A 15655-nucleotide genomic window follows, 5' to 3' on the forward strand; every position below is an offset into this window, starting at 1 on the left:
TGGTACCAATATTTTTATTGTCAACGCCAAATTAAAAATGTATTAACAATTTCTGCTAAAAATGAGATATTAACAATGTGTTACTTATGTGAATTGTGTATTAATTCATACTTAACAAAATAATAACAAAAAATGGTTGTCAACACACCCACCCCACTGATGACTAGACATTCTGTTTTGGTGCCCACAGCCCAGGTCCCAAAAGCCATTTGACTCCTAGCTTTTCTATACCAGTTTCTAACGCTGGTGCCAGGGGGTCAAAGAGCATCCCTTCAGTGTTTATTTCTGGATTTGACTGCACAAATAGGAATGGAAAAACTGTAATACAGTGCCACCAGTTCCAGTCCCACACAATGAATCTAGGAGGTTACTATTGTCATTGGTATCAAAGTTCATAAGAGTAACAGGGCCACACTCCCCTGGCCCTCTATTAATAACAAGGCTAATATACTCTTGAAACCTGGCCTGTATCCAGTTTGAGGTGGATCCAGATAATCATTGTCATCTAGAAATGCTAGAATTGCTCCATAACCACCATCTTCACCACGTTTCTTAAAAATAAGGGTATTGTGTCCACTGTGGGCTTTTAAAGGAGTAGCTGCCTATTTAAGGGCGGCTGGGACCTCCCCCTCATGCAGTGGTGTGTTCACAACACCCTAGACCCACCCAGCCACCCCACTGTGGCTAGCTTTAGCCAGCCAGAAAAGCAAATGCCCAGAGGGCATATGCTTGGCTCAGTTTCTTCAAGTATCTGTCCACATCTTCAGGCCACATCAACTGGAAATGGTCCCATAACAATGGGCCAGACGCTTCATTGGAACCCTGATTGGATTTGCTATAACATCCATGTCACTATGAAGTTTAGAGATTTTGTCTTTGAAGTATAGAATCACAGAATTGTACAGTTGGAAGGGACCAGAAGTGTCATTTAGTCAAACCCCCTGCGTTGCAGGAATGTTTAGGTTAACGTGGGGCACGGACCCATGACCCTGAGATGAAGAGTCTCATGCTCTATCAACTGAGCTACATATATCAGGGATAAAGTGCCTTGCAAGCTAGTAGCTGCTAGTTACCATATGTTCTAGGAGTCCACCCCTTGAATTTGGGCTAACTAGTCTCTGGACTACACAGAACAGCTCTGCCAGCTCACTTATCAAGGGTGTGATTGACATGGTGAATTATGACTTTGCTGCCTTCACCGCCATGTGGTAAACACGACTGCAGGTGTTCAGTCAACTTTGGAGCAAGATTTCAACCACTTGCAGTTAAGCATCCATGTGATGTCCAGTACTAGAGAGGACCCTTAAGAGTGAATCTATTTACATTAGATTCATATAAGGTGGTAGAAATGTTGAATCAGTAACTGGGCCCAGTAATGGACTGGATGACGGTCAATATACTGAAATTTGATTCAGATAAGACAAACAAGAGCTGTTGGTGGGTGGCTTGTCAGTATTGGTAGGCAGAGTTCAAACACTTTGAGTTGTACTTCCCATAAAGAAGCAGGTTTATCAGTTGGTGCTCTAGATCTAGCTTTGTTGCTGGAGGCACAAGTAGCCTCTGTGGCATGAGGTGCCATTTATCAGTTTGACTGGTGTGCCAGCTGCTGGGACAGAGCCTACTTTTAGTTATCTCTGCTGTGCTGTCCTAGAGATTAGACTACTGTAATGCATTATATGGGGACGCGGGTGGTGCTGTGGGTTAAACCACTGTGCCGCTTGGGCTTGCTGATTGAAAGGTCGGCAGTTTGAATCCCCGTGATGGGTTGAGCTCCCATTGCTTCGTCCCAGCTCTTGACAACCTAGCAGTTTGAAAGCACACGGTGCAAGTAGATAAATAGGTACCGCTCCAGTGGGAAGGTAAACGGTGTTTCCATGCGCTGCTCTGGTTTCACCAGAAGCGGCTTAGTCATGCTGGCCACATGACCTGGAAAAACTGTCTGCTTAAGCGGACAAACGCCGGTTCCCTCGGACTTTAAAGCAAGATGAGCGCTGCAACCCCAGAGTCATTTGTGACTGGACTTAATTGTCAGGGGTCCCTTTACCTTTACCTTAATGCATTGTATGTTTGGTTGCCTAATTGAAAAATTACATTTAGTGCAAAATCCAACTGAGTGTGCCAACTGGGACCAAGCATTGGGGGCACTGATGGTACTGATCTCTGCACTTGCTCCTAATCTGTTTCTTTTTAATGCCCTTCACAGCTTACAGCCAGGATATCTGATAGACCACGTGTCTCCTTTTGAGTCAACCTGTGTAGTTCATCTTTAGGGAACCTTCTTTTGGGTACCTCTGTTTTCACAACTATGTCAAGTAGTGACCAGGCAATGGATTTCTCTGTGGTGGCAATCCAGTTCTGAAATACTCTCCTCAGTGAGGCTTTCGTCGTGCCTGCTTTTAGGACACCTAGGTGCTTACACTCCGAGGCAATTTAGCCGAATAAGGGTTGCCTAAGTTTTTGTGCTGTTCTATCATGTGCTGTTGTAAGTGTTGCTGATGTTATTTGATACATACATTATATTCTCTTGTGTTTTTAAATCTTTATTGTAAATCTGTATTTGGAAAACTTAGTTGGTTGGATCTACTGTAATTAAAGCTAAGAGTCAGGAGGGCAAGTAATGGGCTCATGGAGCTCGTGTACATAGTTATTGTGCTTCTGCTCCTCACCACGGTATTTGTGCCATCCTTGTACAAAAGTCTTCAGCATCTTGCAAACAACATGGAGCCAAATGCTGCTGTTAACTTTTATTCTTCGCTTTAATTTATTTTTAGGAGAATGACATCTTCCTGGGTTGGGAAAAAGGAGCTTACAAGAAATGGGGAAAGAGTAAGAAAAAATGCTCTGATCTAACACTAGAAGAAATGAAAAAACAGGCTGCTGTTCAGTGTCTTCGCTCTGCTTCTGATGAAGTAAGAATTAGCACCCTTGTTTAATTCTATGTAACTTCTCATTCTTAATGTGGTATTGGGGTGGATAAATTTTAGTTTTGTAATGTTGGTAAATTTCAGTTATAGAAAGCTTCCCTTCAAAATATCCCAGTTGAATATGAAATCTTAAGTTTAGTCTTTTTTAAAAATAAGAAACTTCATTATTATTATTATTGCTGTTTTCATACAGAATGGTTATTGACATAAGCATATACAAAACGCAATAAGAATAAATACAAATAGAAAAATGAAATGAAAATATAGAGGTGAGGGGAAAACTGGGAAACAACTGAGAGTGCAATGCCATATATATTTGTCACTTTTAAGTGGGGGTTTAGACTACATCGTTTCCCATACTTGTTGCTCTATCCAGAGACCCAGATCACTCTCCCATACTAATTGTAGCCCCTGAGAATGAACCATTAATAATGTGCACCATTTGCTTTAATTTGCTTTAATTGAAAAGCCTCATAGCATAGCCTAAGACACGGGTCCTGGGATGATAAAGTCTGACAACTCTGCTGCTCCTTCCTCCAAGATTTCCAAGTCCCGTATTTCCTTGTGTGGCCTGGAAGAAGCAAGTTCCCTTTATTTATTTTTCTGCTAGAGTGGCTTTGGCTTTGCCCTCTGATGACGGGTTTCATGGCATCCCTTAGGCTCGAGATTTTAGTGTCCGGGATGGCATTTTATAGGAAATAAAACTTTAGCGCTTGATGAAGACTTTCTTTAGCCAATTTGTTGATTAGTAGGAGAGAATCAAAAGTCAGCAAAATGAACTTGGGCTTAGAGAGTCCACTGCTATAGAGATAGAATTTGGGCATCGTCTGAGACTGGGATGATTCCTATATCTGTTTTTTTCACTTTATACCAGAGATCTTTGGATATGAAGATATAGTCCAAATGGGCCATACATGTACAAGTGAAATGTAAATTCCCTGTCAGTGGAGTGGCAGATCTGCCAGGGGTTGCATAATTATTGGCATGCAAAAGTTTAGTGAAGGCTTCACCAGGCTTTAAGGAACTAAACCTTCTCAGACCCTAGTGAGGTATCTGTCTTTTGGGTCTGCTATGGAGTCCTGAATAGTGAATGGGCATTTATTTATTTTTGCAATCATTATGGCCACACCCCTTACTGAGGGCACAGGTTTGGTCACCCAACCATTTGCCCTTTAATAGCAGTGTAGTTGTAGCAGTGTAGTTGTTTTGCTGTTGTTGTTTTTTTGGTGTGTCTCTTGTATCAAAATTATATCTGGATGTTCCTTTTTCAGGAGCGTTTCTACTCTGGATCACCTCACAGCAGAGCCTAAACCTTTAGCATTTAATGAAATTACCTTTACAGTGGGTGGCGCTATAACCATAGTTGAGAACAAATGGTGCTTATCCAATATGTCGAAGGAGGAAGTAAGAACACAGCAGTATGCTTGAGGGTTGATTGCACTGTACAATAAACTCTCAACAGGAGAGAACAGTAAGAACAGAGAACTTCAACTTTTAACATAGCAAACTGTTCAAGGTGCATCCAGCTATCTGTGGCTGGAATAGGGGAAGCTGTGGAGAGCATTATGCTAGCACACCAAGGAACAGGAGGGGGGCTGAGGCAGAGAAAGATCTTTTGCTCCACACCCTCTCCTCCTCTGGGAGTTCGTCATAATAAGCCTGATGGCTAAGTGCTTGGTTTAATCGTTTGTGCTTTACAAAGGCCTAAGAGCCATGGTGTGAACGAAGAGAGTCTGCTGCAGAGCTTTGCATTTTCTTTTTCTCTCTGTGCATGAACCATGAGGAAGAGGAGGGGAGGCTAGTTCCACTCCTTGCAGCCACTTTGGGGATTGCAATTTTACGTTCATGGATAATATTTTGTAGAGGCAGTTTATCAGAGGCAGCAATGTGTTTGCCATTGACTTGCACCAACAACTTCAATGGGAACCCCCATCAGTAGGAAATCCCTGCAGCCTCCAGCGCAGTGGTGTGACATACCGTATTTTTCGCTCTATTGGACGCACCGGACCACAGGACGCACCTAGTTTTTAGAGGGGGAAATCAAGGGGAAAAAATATTATCCCCCCCCCCAGCCCCAAAGAGCAACGGACAGGCTGCGCCCAGAGCTTCTTGGGGCTGCAGAGGAAGCCCGGGTTCCCTCACCAGCCCCAAAGAGCAAAGAAGCCAAGACAGCGTTCTTTAGCTGTGATTCCTACATTGTGAGGGGGCTGGGCTAGATGACCCTCGGGGGGCCCTCCCAACTCTATACAGTTCTGCAGCTGGAGATCCACAGCCACTTCACACAATGCCCACTCCCAATTTTCATGTGAGAGACATGTGGCTTCAGTGTCTAGGTAGGTACCCCCCTACCTGCCACACTTCCCCCACCCCACTTAAACTGAGGGAATTCCTGCCCAGAGAAGCTCCCAGGTGAGGCAAGGGTTAAGATCTACCTCTGGTGGATCGCAGAGAGGCGCGCAAGTCTAAAGAGGAAGCCAGGGCAGCGAACGGGATGGATCGCGCTCCCTGCCCTGGCTTCCTCTTTAGCCTTACACAGCCTCCCGCGGCTGGAGGGGCGCACAAGGCTAAAGAGGAAGCCAGAGCAGCAAACGGGATGGATCGCGCTCCCTGCCCTGGCTTCCTCTTTAACCTTGCGAAGCCTCCCCCCGGCTGGAGAGGTTGTGCAAGGCTTTTCTAGAGGAGGAAGAAGGGACTGACTGGCGGTGTCAGTCCCTTTTCCCTCTTGGGGAAAAGCCCGCAAGAGCCGCGCGAAGCTTGTGTGGGGCTCTTGGGGGCTTTTCCTGCCTGCCTCCCCCCTGCATTCGCTCCATAGGACGCACAGACTTTCCCCCTTAGTTTTTAAGACGGGAAAAGTGTGTCCTATGGTGCGAAAAGTATGGTATGAATTATCTCTGTTGAGCCAGTTTCCTGGCATAAATCTGGAAATGCCTCTACACTGAATGAGTTGTATTTAAGTTCTGGATAGTTGCGTAGGGCATTTAAAATCAGAGTTTTAGTTTGGTAGCGTTCAAAGCAGAGAACAATATCTCTTGGTGCCTCTGAGTTACTTGCTCTTGGTGCACCCACTCCGTGTCCCCTTTCAGTGTCATGGAGAGTGATGGGGGGTTATATATTCAAACTGTCTAACCAACTTAAAATCCAATCAGTCATATCTCCTCCTCCTCTTTTTCTAGAATCCCATGTAGTTTAATTTTTTTCAAATTTTTCTCTATCCAGTTGAGAAGCAAATTTTAAATCTAAATATTCATTTGCCATTTTACCTTAAGTGCTTGCAGTTATGTTTGGGTGCTTAAGCTGGTATTGAGGGTCTCGTTTGCTGTTTGTGCTACATCAGCTATTTGATTAGATAACATATCAATCTTGCTTTCAAGTGAATGCAAAGCAGCTGCTCAGTCTGTTGCTAAAGTCTTTCTTATTTTATGAATACAATGGTGCCCCGCAAGACGAACGCCTCGCAAGACGGAAAACCCGCTAGAGTCCCCGCAGGTTTTTTTCACTTTTTTCCCCTTTTCCTAAGCCGCTAAGCCGCTTATCAGCTGTTCTGCTGACAAGCCGCTTAACAGCTGATCGCTGAAAGCCGCTAGACCGCTGTAGCGCTAATCCGCTAAGCTGTCAATGGGCTTGCTTCGCAAGACGAAAAAACCGCTAGACGAAGAGAATCGCGGAACGGATTCTTTTCGTCTTGCAAGGCACCACTGTACACTCCCCTCCGTCTTTTTTATTATCTAAGCTGCTACAAGGTTTCCTGCCTTTTGCTTTTAGGCCCTGGAGCCATTTTTTCCTCACAAGCATCTTCTGAGAGCTCTGAGTAATCAGGAGCTACAGCTTCCTACCAGTCAAGCCTTGCTAACTTACCTTTCAGGCGATGCAGCCCCTGCAGCATTACCTTTCAGGAGGTGTGCTGAGAAAGGTGAAGAAGAGTGAAATTCATTCCTGAGGGTGCTGGAAACTTGAAATCAAGCTGCCATTTGACTGCAGCAGGCCAAGGGGAGGGGAGGGTAAATAGGTTGTATATGATGGGCATAGTTACAATATGAGTTTCAGTAAGACAGAGGTGATGATCAGAGCTCTTGGGTAGCTCCATGATCTGCTCAAAAGTTGTGCAGTTTACATTCAGAGCCAAATTTAATCATTTTAAGTCATGGTGCAAAGGAACCATGAGGAGCATTCTCTAAGGCTCCTGATTGTTCTTATGCAGCTGTGGCTTTACTTGTCCTTCACCTGATGTCAGGTGAGTGACAGCTGGATGTTGTTTGGCCAAAGTGGTCGTCTTGCAGGCCATCTGGGATATGTGTGCCTGTTTAGGCGCATGGGCCAGTGGTTTCTCACCATAGTAGTAGAGCATGGAACATAGAGTGTTGTGCCAAAGGCTAGACATGTGCTGGAGCATTGGGTTGAATAAATGATTGAAAATACATTTCAGCTGGTAGACTAACAATTAATGAAAATAAGCAATAGATGACAAGGTGTAAGGATCAAGTGAAATGCAGCTGGTTGGCCACTATCACTCACTGTACTTCTGTATCTATACTTCTAAATAACACTAATATTTCAAAAATTAGAGATTTGTTGGGATTGCCTTTTGACATTGGCTCCCAGTACGTTTCCGAGCACAATTCAAAGTGTTGGTGCTGACCTTTAAAGCCCTAAACGGCCTCGGCCCAGTATACCTGAAGGAGCGTCTCCACCACCATCATTCTGCCCAGACACTGAGGTCCAGCGCCGAGGGCCTTCTGGCGGTTCCCTCACTGCGAGAAGCCAAGTTACAGGGAACCAGGCAGAGGGCCTTCTCGGTAGTGGCGCCCGCCCTGTGGAACACCCTCCCATCAGATGTCAAAGAGATAAACAACTACCTGACATTTAGAAGACACCTGAAGGCAGCCCTGTTCAGGGAAGTTTTTAATGTGTGACAGTTTAATGCATTTTTAATCTTTGTTGGAAGCTGCCCAGAGTGGCTGGGGAAACCCAGCCAGATGGGCGGGGTACTACTACTACTACTACTAATAATAATAATAATAATAATAATACTTGGGATAAGATCTGGTGTAGCTATTGAACTGATGTTTTTTGGTTTTAAAATTAGAGTTCTTTGGGGAACTTTTGGATAGGTAACATGGCCCTCCGCTCCATTTCATTTTAGTTTGACACCTAGGCCAAACTACACATTTCACTGGCTGAACATTCCAATTAGTTCCTTAAAAGCAGCTCCAGTGGCTCCAAATGTGAGCAAAGATGGGGAAATTGTTTACTTGCTCACACTGCAACCAAAAATTAACTAGTTGGCTTAGATACAAGCCACTATTCTCTTTGCCAGCATTACCTTGGAGTGGGGGATACATGCCGAGACTCTTGGGGAGACAATATATATGAAGCACTTTCAGTACTTGAAATGTATTAAGTAAATGCCAAGTGGTCATTGTAAGCTTTTTTTTTATTGCACAGAGCTCTGGGATTGAGACTTTAGTGGAGGAGCTCTGCTGCAGGTTGAAAGATCTCCAGAGTGAACAAGGTGAGAAAAACATTTGGACTACATATCTTCAGAGTTATTTTTATTTATTTATTTAAGTATTTATGAACCACACTTTCATATAAAATATCACAAGGCAGTGGGGCTAGACCATTCTTAGATGCATTAGGTCAGTACCGTACACAGTTCTATGGTTTCAGTTAGGCTAGAACAAAACCCAGGTCTCTCAAATCGTAAGGTGTCTCCCATTTCAGGCTGCTAGTGAGAACTCACATGTTTAGAGTGCTTCACCCTTTACCCCAGTCTTAGACATTGAAGTCAAGCCTTTTATCTGGTTTGCTGAGCACAGGAATACTTTTATTGTGATGGAGCATTCAGTCATGTGAGCCTCCAATGCAGCCTGAAATAGTACAATCCTCTTTATTGGCTCTTTATGATAACTGCACCCAAGTTCTTCAAGGACTGTAGATGTAATATTGGGTCATGATGTGCGACATTTCTTAGTAAATTGAGATCCGTCCCACTATATATAAGGAACATTGTGAAGCCATAACAAGAGAATGTAATCCGTGGGAGACCAGCTTGGTGTTGCTGGATTACAATTTGGAACATCCCGGTCTATCTTGGCTACCCCAATCAATGACCAGCTTTCTAGAGTTGTTAATGGGTTGATAAAAGTCTGAAAACGCACTTGAAAAAGTTTATATTGAAACTAAGGAAATGCAATACTTATAACAGTTACACACTTAAGTATTTAGCCTGGGAAGGCAAGCCAGAATAAATTATTGTCACTTTAGTCCCTTTGAAATCAATGAGATTTAAGTTGGTGGTCATCATCATTCTCTCTTTTCATAACAAAGGATCTAATAAGTCACTTGAGTGATGATTCAGAGGTTAAAGCCCACACTTGACCTTGTTTTAGATTGCATTTTAAGCTAGACTTTTACCTGCAGTAATACATACAAATTTACAATTGTGGGATTGAAATGAGGGAGCAGACAAAAGCAAGCCATCACCCCACTTGGAGCCATCCCTTGGCTTCAAACAATAACACATTGTGTCTCATTAATGTCGTTCACCATAAATATCTGGGTGATCCTCATACTCTTAACTGACTGAGTTCTCATCTTAGTTTTGGTCTCAAACCCCAAACGTTTTACTCTCATCTACCAAACAGCTGAACATCAACACATTTTTATCTGTATCTGTAGCTGGTGTTTCTGGAAAGCTTAGGTAAATGAATTTTCCTGGCCTCCTTGAAATTAATTAATCCATTACTTTGATAACTGCTCCCTGCTTGTCTCCAAACAGAATACTATATTGTAAAAGAAATGTGGGTTATTTGAGCAAATGATTTGAATTTCACCCCTGCATGATATAAAGGCTGTATTGACAAATTCTATATATTTTAATGGTTTCAGTAACTTATGAGCGTGTTTTTGAAAATTATTAAAATTAGTTAAATCCCAAATGTATATAAGGCTACGCTGATTGTGTTCAAATAATATTTGATCAATTTTAGAGGACAAAATTCACTTGATGAAAGGTTTAAAATATAGTGCTTAAACCATTAAACTATGCAACAATACTACTGTAAATACAATTACTTAATATGATGCATGTTTCTCATTATAAGAAGTAGCCTGGTAGGGAAAGTATGATATCACATTTTCAGAAGGCTGTTTTTATTTTATTTTTTAGCAGAGGAGAAGATTCACAAAAAACTTGAGGGCTCTTTGCCTCCTGAAGTTGATTTCTCTCCTGCAGCAAAGGATCAGGTGGAAATGTAGGTATTCCTCTCTTAAAGCGAAGTATTGTGTTTTCCTGTGTATGTTGATGTAAAAGCCAAATGCTATTTTAAATAGACAGGTAAACATATACAGGGCTTAATATAAGGGTTTCAGTCTTTTGTTTTCTATTAAAATGTTTACTTCTGCACTGTAATCATAAAATAAGATTTTTTAAAAATATATACCGTATTTTTCGTCCCATAGGACGCACCTAGTTTTTTTTGGGGGGGGGGGAATAAAGGGGAGGAAATTCCTTTATTCCCCCCCCCCCCAAAACCAGGTCGGGGAACAGCGGGATGGCGGCGCTGCGCCTCCCCGCTCTCCCCCGAGCTTGTGGGGCTGGCCGATGTCTGCCCGAAGTGCAGGGCGCTCTGCTTCAGGGTGCCCTGCGCGCTGGGCCTCAGGCTGCTATCCGCAGCATGGGGAGCCCTGCGGGAACTCCCGCAGGGCTCCCCACGCTGCGGATGTCTGTGCGGCGCGAGGGGCGCTCTGCTTCCCGCGGGCTCCCCAGGCTTGCTGATAGCTTCCTGAAGCCTGGAGAGCGAGAGGGGTCGGTGCTTCAGCGAAAGCCTGTATTTGCCCCATAGGATGCACACAGATTTCCCCTTCATTTTTGGAGGGGGAAAAGTGCATCCTATAGGGCGAAAAATACGGTACATGAGAAAGTTATATTTTCCTTTGACAAAGGTTTTAATCCCCAGCAAGGCTTCCCCAGTTTATCAGTCCTACCAAACAAGCTGCTAAGGATGAGAAAAATAGGCAGGGAAAAGCTATTGATTTGATGAATCACAGGTGGCTGTGGTCTAAACCACCGAACTTCTTGGGGTTGCCAATCATAAGGTCAGCAGTTCGAATCCACATGACGGGATGAGCTCCTGTTGCTTTGTCCCAGCTCCTGGCAACCTAGCAGTTCAGCGCAAGTAGATAAATAGGTACTGCTACAATGGGAAGGTAAACTGCGTTTCTGTGCACTCTGGCACTTGTCACAGTGTTCCATGCGCCAGGAGCAGTTTAGTCATGCTGGCCACGTGACCCAGAAAAGCTGTCTGGACAAACGCTGGCTCCCTTGGCCTGAAAGCGGAGATGAGTGCCACACCCCATAGTCAAATTTGACTGGACTTAACCATACAGGGGTCCTTTACCTTTCACCTTGCTGGAGAAGTTAGTTTTGTTGTGTCAGAAATGTTGTCTTCAGTGACACCTGTTGAGGAAAATAACATGAATTTACAAGATGGTCTCCTGGACATCTGGCTTCTTTGCCCCTTCATGCTTGATGACAACATTGGGCACCAGGGACTCTAAAGATCTGTGTTTCTGTGCCCCTCCTGACACGGATGGAACCGGTGCTCCCCCCCCCCCGCCGCCGCCGCCCAAAAAAAGTGTTTAGGGGTACTCTCATTTTCCTACTCATATTGAAATACTGCCCCTCAATGAGGCCAAGCTTAAGATTCACAAAATGTTTAGTGGTGTGCGTACCCCTTCATCCCCCCAGAAAAAAGCACTGGATGGAACCTTTACTTCTGCCTCCCACTTTGCACTGCTTTTCAGAGGTGGCAGAAAGGACCCACCTATTTCTGCAGAGAGACTTTGGACACTCGTGTGCATGTACAGTGAGCCAGGATGTCTGGGCATAATGAGTAACCATTCCCATGATGCCCACACACCCCAAGCAACGCAGGGATGGGAGTGTCTGAGACATTCCAATTGCCCCTTCCTATAAATGGAACCCTTGTCTGTCGTCATCCCCCTTTCATCTAGTAAGCTATGAGAGAAGGATTGAGTGTCAAATCCATATCTACAGTAAGTCCTGCATATAAAACTTATTCCTGATTTATTTATTTTTTCGTTTCTCCATTCAGGTATTATGAAGCATTCCCACCTCTTTCCAAGAAACCTGTTTGCCTGCAAGAAATTATGACAGTGTGGAATAAATCCAAAATTTGTTCTTACTCCAGCTCCTCATCTTCTTCTACTGCCCCAGCAACTAGCACAGATACATCATCTCCAAAGGATTGTATTAGTGAAAGTGAAATTTCCAAAGAGAGAAATGGTAACAAAGTGCATGCCACTGTCCATGAGAGAACCACACAGAAAAAGGATAAAGATGAAAAAGAGAATAAGTTTGGAAATAGCAGTGTTGAAGATAAATCTGTTTTATATAAAAAGCAAGTCCGACATAAATCTGAGGGAAAGATACGCCCGCGATCCTGGTCTTCTGGCTCCAGTGAAGAAGGTTCAAATTCTAGTGGTAATCAAGGTGAACTAAAGGCAACCACAAAATGTGTTAAAGTCAGGCATAAAACAAGGGAGGTTCGGAGTAAAAAAGGTCGCAATGGACAAAGCAGGCATTTGGCAAAATTTGGTGAGAAGTCTGAAAGAAAAATTCATGGTGGCAGCAGCAGTAATGGATCTATCAAACAACTCTGTAAAAGAGGTAAACGGCCATTAAAAGAAATTAGAAGGAAAGAAACTGGGAACTACGAGAGAAAAGAGCTATATTTTGATAGCAGAAATGAGAAGGAATATAAGGAAGAGCCCTTATGGTATACTGAGCCAATTACTGAATACTTTGTTCCCCTGAGTAGAAAAAGCAAGCTGGAGACGACGTACCGCAATAGGCAAGATGCGTGTGATGCAACTTCGGAGGCTGTAGAAGAATTAGCTGAATCGGTGCAAGGTCTCTGCATTAGCAACAATAATATTAATAAAACATACCTCGCAGCAGGTACTTTCATTGATGGCCATTTTGTGGAAATGCCTGCAGTTCTAAATGAGGACATTGGCCTCACTAGGACCTCAAAGTGTTCTCAACCAGAGGACGATACACACTCAGATGGCGTTCATCTGTCAGAACTAACGCACTTCTATGAAGTGGATATTGACCAATCCATGTTGGATTCTGGTGCCTCAGGCAAGATGGAAGGAGAGAGTCGGATTTTGAATATGATTCGGCAGAAAAGTAAAGAGGGGACTAATTTTGAGGCAGAATGTTGCATAGTGTTTGATGGAATGGAGTTGCAAGGGGAAAGTGCAATATGGGCAGATTCAGCCACCTCTGGTGCTGAAGGGTGGTTCTTACAAGATCTTAGTAATTTAGCTCAATTTTGGGAGTGCTGTTCGTCTTCTAGCTCTGGTGATGCAGATGGGGAAAGCTTTGGAGGAGATTCTCCTATTAGACTTTCTCCTACTTTAGACAGCACAATGCTTAATTCTCACATGCTTGCCGGCAATCAAGAGCTGTTTTCAGATACTAATGAAGGGTCTGGTTTAAATTCTTTTTCAGTGTTTGAAGTGCAATGCAGTAATTCTGTCTTACCATTTCCTTTAGAAAAATTCAGTTTGGGAAATGAAAATGCAGATTCTAGTAGCAATGTTGGTATGTTTGGGAAAACACAGTCTAGATTGTTAATATGGACCAAAAATAGTGCCTTTGATGAAAACGAACACTGTTCTAATTTATCAACAAGAACTTGTAGTCCATGGTCATACTCTGAAGAAACACGTTCAGACAATGAGACTTTAAATATTCCATTTGAAGAATCCCCTCAATTTAACTCGGATGAGATAAATTATGTAGTTCCCAGAGTATCTTCAAGTTACATAGATGAGGAAATTGTAGATTTTTTGCAGGAGGAAACCTGCCCGGAACAGACTAGACCTTTAGGAGAAATGCCTACCTTAGTTTTTACAAAAAAATCAAAACTAGAATCTATATGTGGTATACAATTAGAACAAAAAGCCGAAGATAAAGAATATGAATCTACACAAGTGTGTAGTGACAGCAGTCCACATGAAGATGACTATGGCTCAGGGGTTATTAAAGACATCTGGACAAATATGACAGACAGAAATTCTGCAGCAATTATAGAAATAGATGGTGTAGAAGAGGAGCTGTTTTCAACTGATGTAAATCATTATTGCTGCTGCTTAAATGACACAAAGGTAGAAATTCTTCAGGACCCTAACAAAGCAGTGCAAAGATCAGAATATCATCTGTGGGAAGGACAGAAAGAGAATTTGGAGAAAAGAGCTTTTGCTTCAAACAATTTATCAGAAGTGGATTGTGGGGATTATACTACACCCTCCAAACCATGGGATATTAACCAAGATAAAGAAAGTTCATTTATTCTTGGTGGTGTGTATGGGGAGCTCAAAACTTTTAACAGTGATGGAGAGTGGGCAGTGGTGCCGCCTAACCATCCAAAAGGAAACTTACTACAGTGTGCAAATTCTGATGTAGTTACAATAGCTGGTACAGATGTTTTCATGACACCAGGAAACAGCTTTGCCCCTGGTCACAGACAGTTATGGCGACCTTTAGTATCATTTGAACAGAGTGAGCAGTTGAAGTGTGGTGATCGTGGATTAAATAGGGGTTTTTCATTTATCTTCCATGAAGACTTGTTAGAAGCTTGTGGTAATTTTCAAGGTGAAGAGTCTGGTCTTGAATATTCATTCTCTTCCTTTGATTTGAATAATCCATTTTCACAAGTTCTTCATGTAGAATGTACATTTGAACCAGAAGGAATTGCATCCTTCAGCCCTTGCTTTAAACCCAAATCTATTCTTTGCTCTGATTCTGATAGGGAGGTTTTTCGTCCTAGAATATGTGGTGCTGGGAGAACACAATACAGAGCTATACGAATTTCTCCTAGAACTCACTTTCGCCCCATTTCTGCATCTGAACTTTCTCCATGTGGTGGAAGTGAATCTGACTTTGAATCAGAGAAAGACGAGGGGATTATCCCTGCCCCTTCACAGACTGAAGTGTTTGATGATCCACAAGCAGATCTTAAGCCACTGGAAGAAGATGCAGAAAAAGAAGGGCATTATTATGGCAAATTGGAACTTGAGTCTGGAAAGTTCCTTCCTAGATTAAAGAAGTGTGGAATGGAAAAGAGTGCACAGACATCTCTGGATTCCCAGGAAGAATCATCTGGAATATTGCTGTTGGAAAACGAGAGTTCTTGCTTAGAATGTGGTATAAAAGACCTGCAAGACGTGATGGCTGTGGAAAACCCTAGCACTAGTTGCAATGTTGTAGAACCACAAGAAGAGGAAGACAAGTCTTGCAGTTGTGGAGATAATTCATATGAAGATAATCTTGTTACTTCAGCACATCTGAAAGAGGTATGTTCTTGAGAGATGTATTCTTTACATTTTTTGTATAATTCAAAGATCTAACATATTTCAGAAAAATGGAACCTTAATGCCGTCACAAAAGGCATGTTGGCTTTGAATTACATTAATGTGTTAAATAGGTTGTGATCAACATTGTTCACACATGTAAACTCGAAAGATACTCAAGAAAGCAGGAAGAGGAACATGAGAAAGACAGGGTTGGCATCCAGACTGCTAAGAGAACAAACCTCTCTCAGTGAGCAAATACAATACCATTTTCTTGCAACCTGCTGTCTAACCCTGTTGGGCAGGGTATAGCTGTTGCACTATATTAAGAGCCTGTGTAAATATTC

The 15655-nt window shown here is 42.9% G+C and overlaps 1 protein-coding gene across 8 annotated transcripts in view; it reads left to right on the forward strand.

The window, feature by feature from the left end:
• The window catches only part of KIAA0232 (KIAA0232 ortholog), a 48715-nt gene that overhangs the window by 21972 nt on the left and 11088 nt on the right, over positions 1-15655 (forward strand). For 7 of the 8 annotated variants that reach the window (XM_053394874.1, XM_053394880.1, XM_053394876.1 and 4 more), the window contains 4 exons: positions 2772-2909; positions 8367-8433; positions 10093-10177; positions 12041-15311. In XM_053394874.1, coding sequence (XP_053250849.1) covers positions 2772-2909; positions 8367-8433; positions 10093-10177; positions 12041-15311 — 3561 coding nt within the window. The remainder of the gene's footprint in view (positions 1-2771; positions 2910-8366; positions 8434-10092; positions 10178-12040; positions 15312-15655) is intronic. The other variant, XM_053394879.1, reaches the window with a different exon arrangement.

Source organism: Podarcis raffonei, chromosome 7, assembly GCF_027172205.1.
Source record: "Podarcis raffonei isolate rPodRaf1 chromosome 7, rPodRaf1.pri, whole genome shotgun sequence".
NCBI lineage: Eukaryota > Metazoa > Chordata > Lepidosauria > Squamata > Lacertidae > Podarcis > Podarcis raffonei.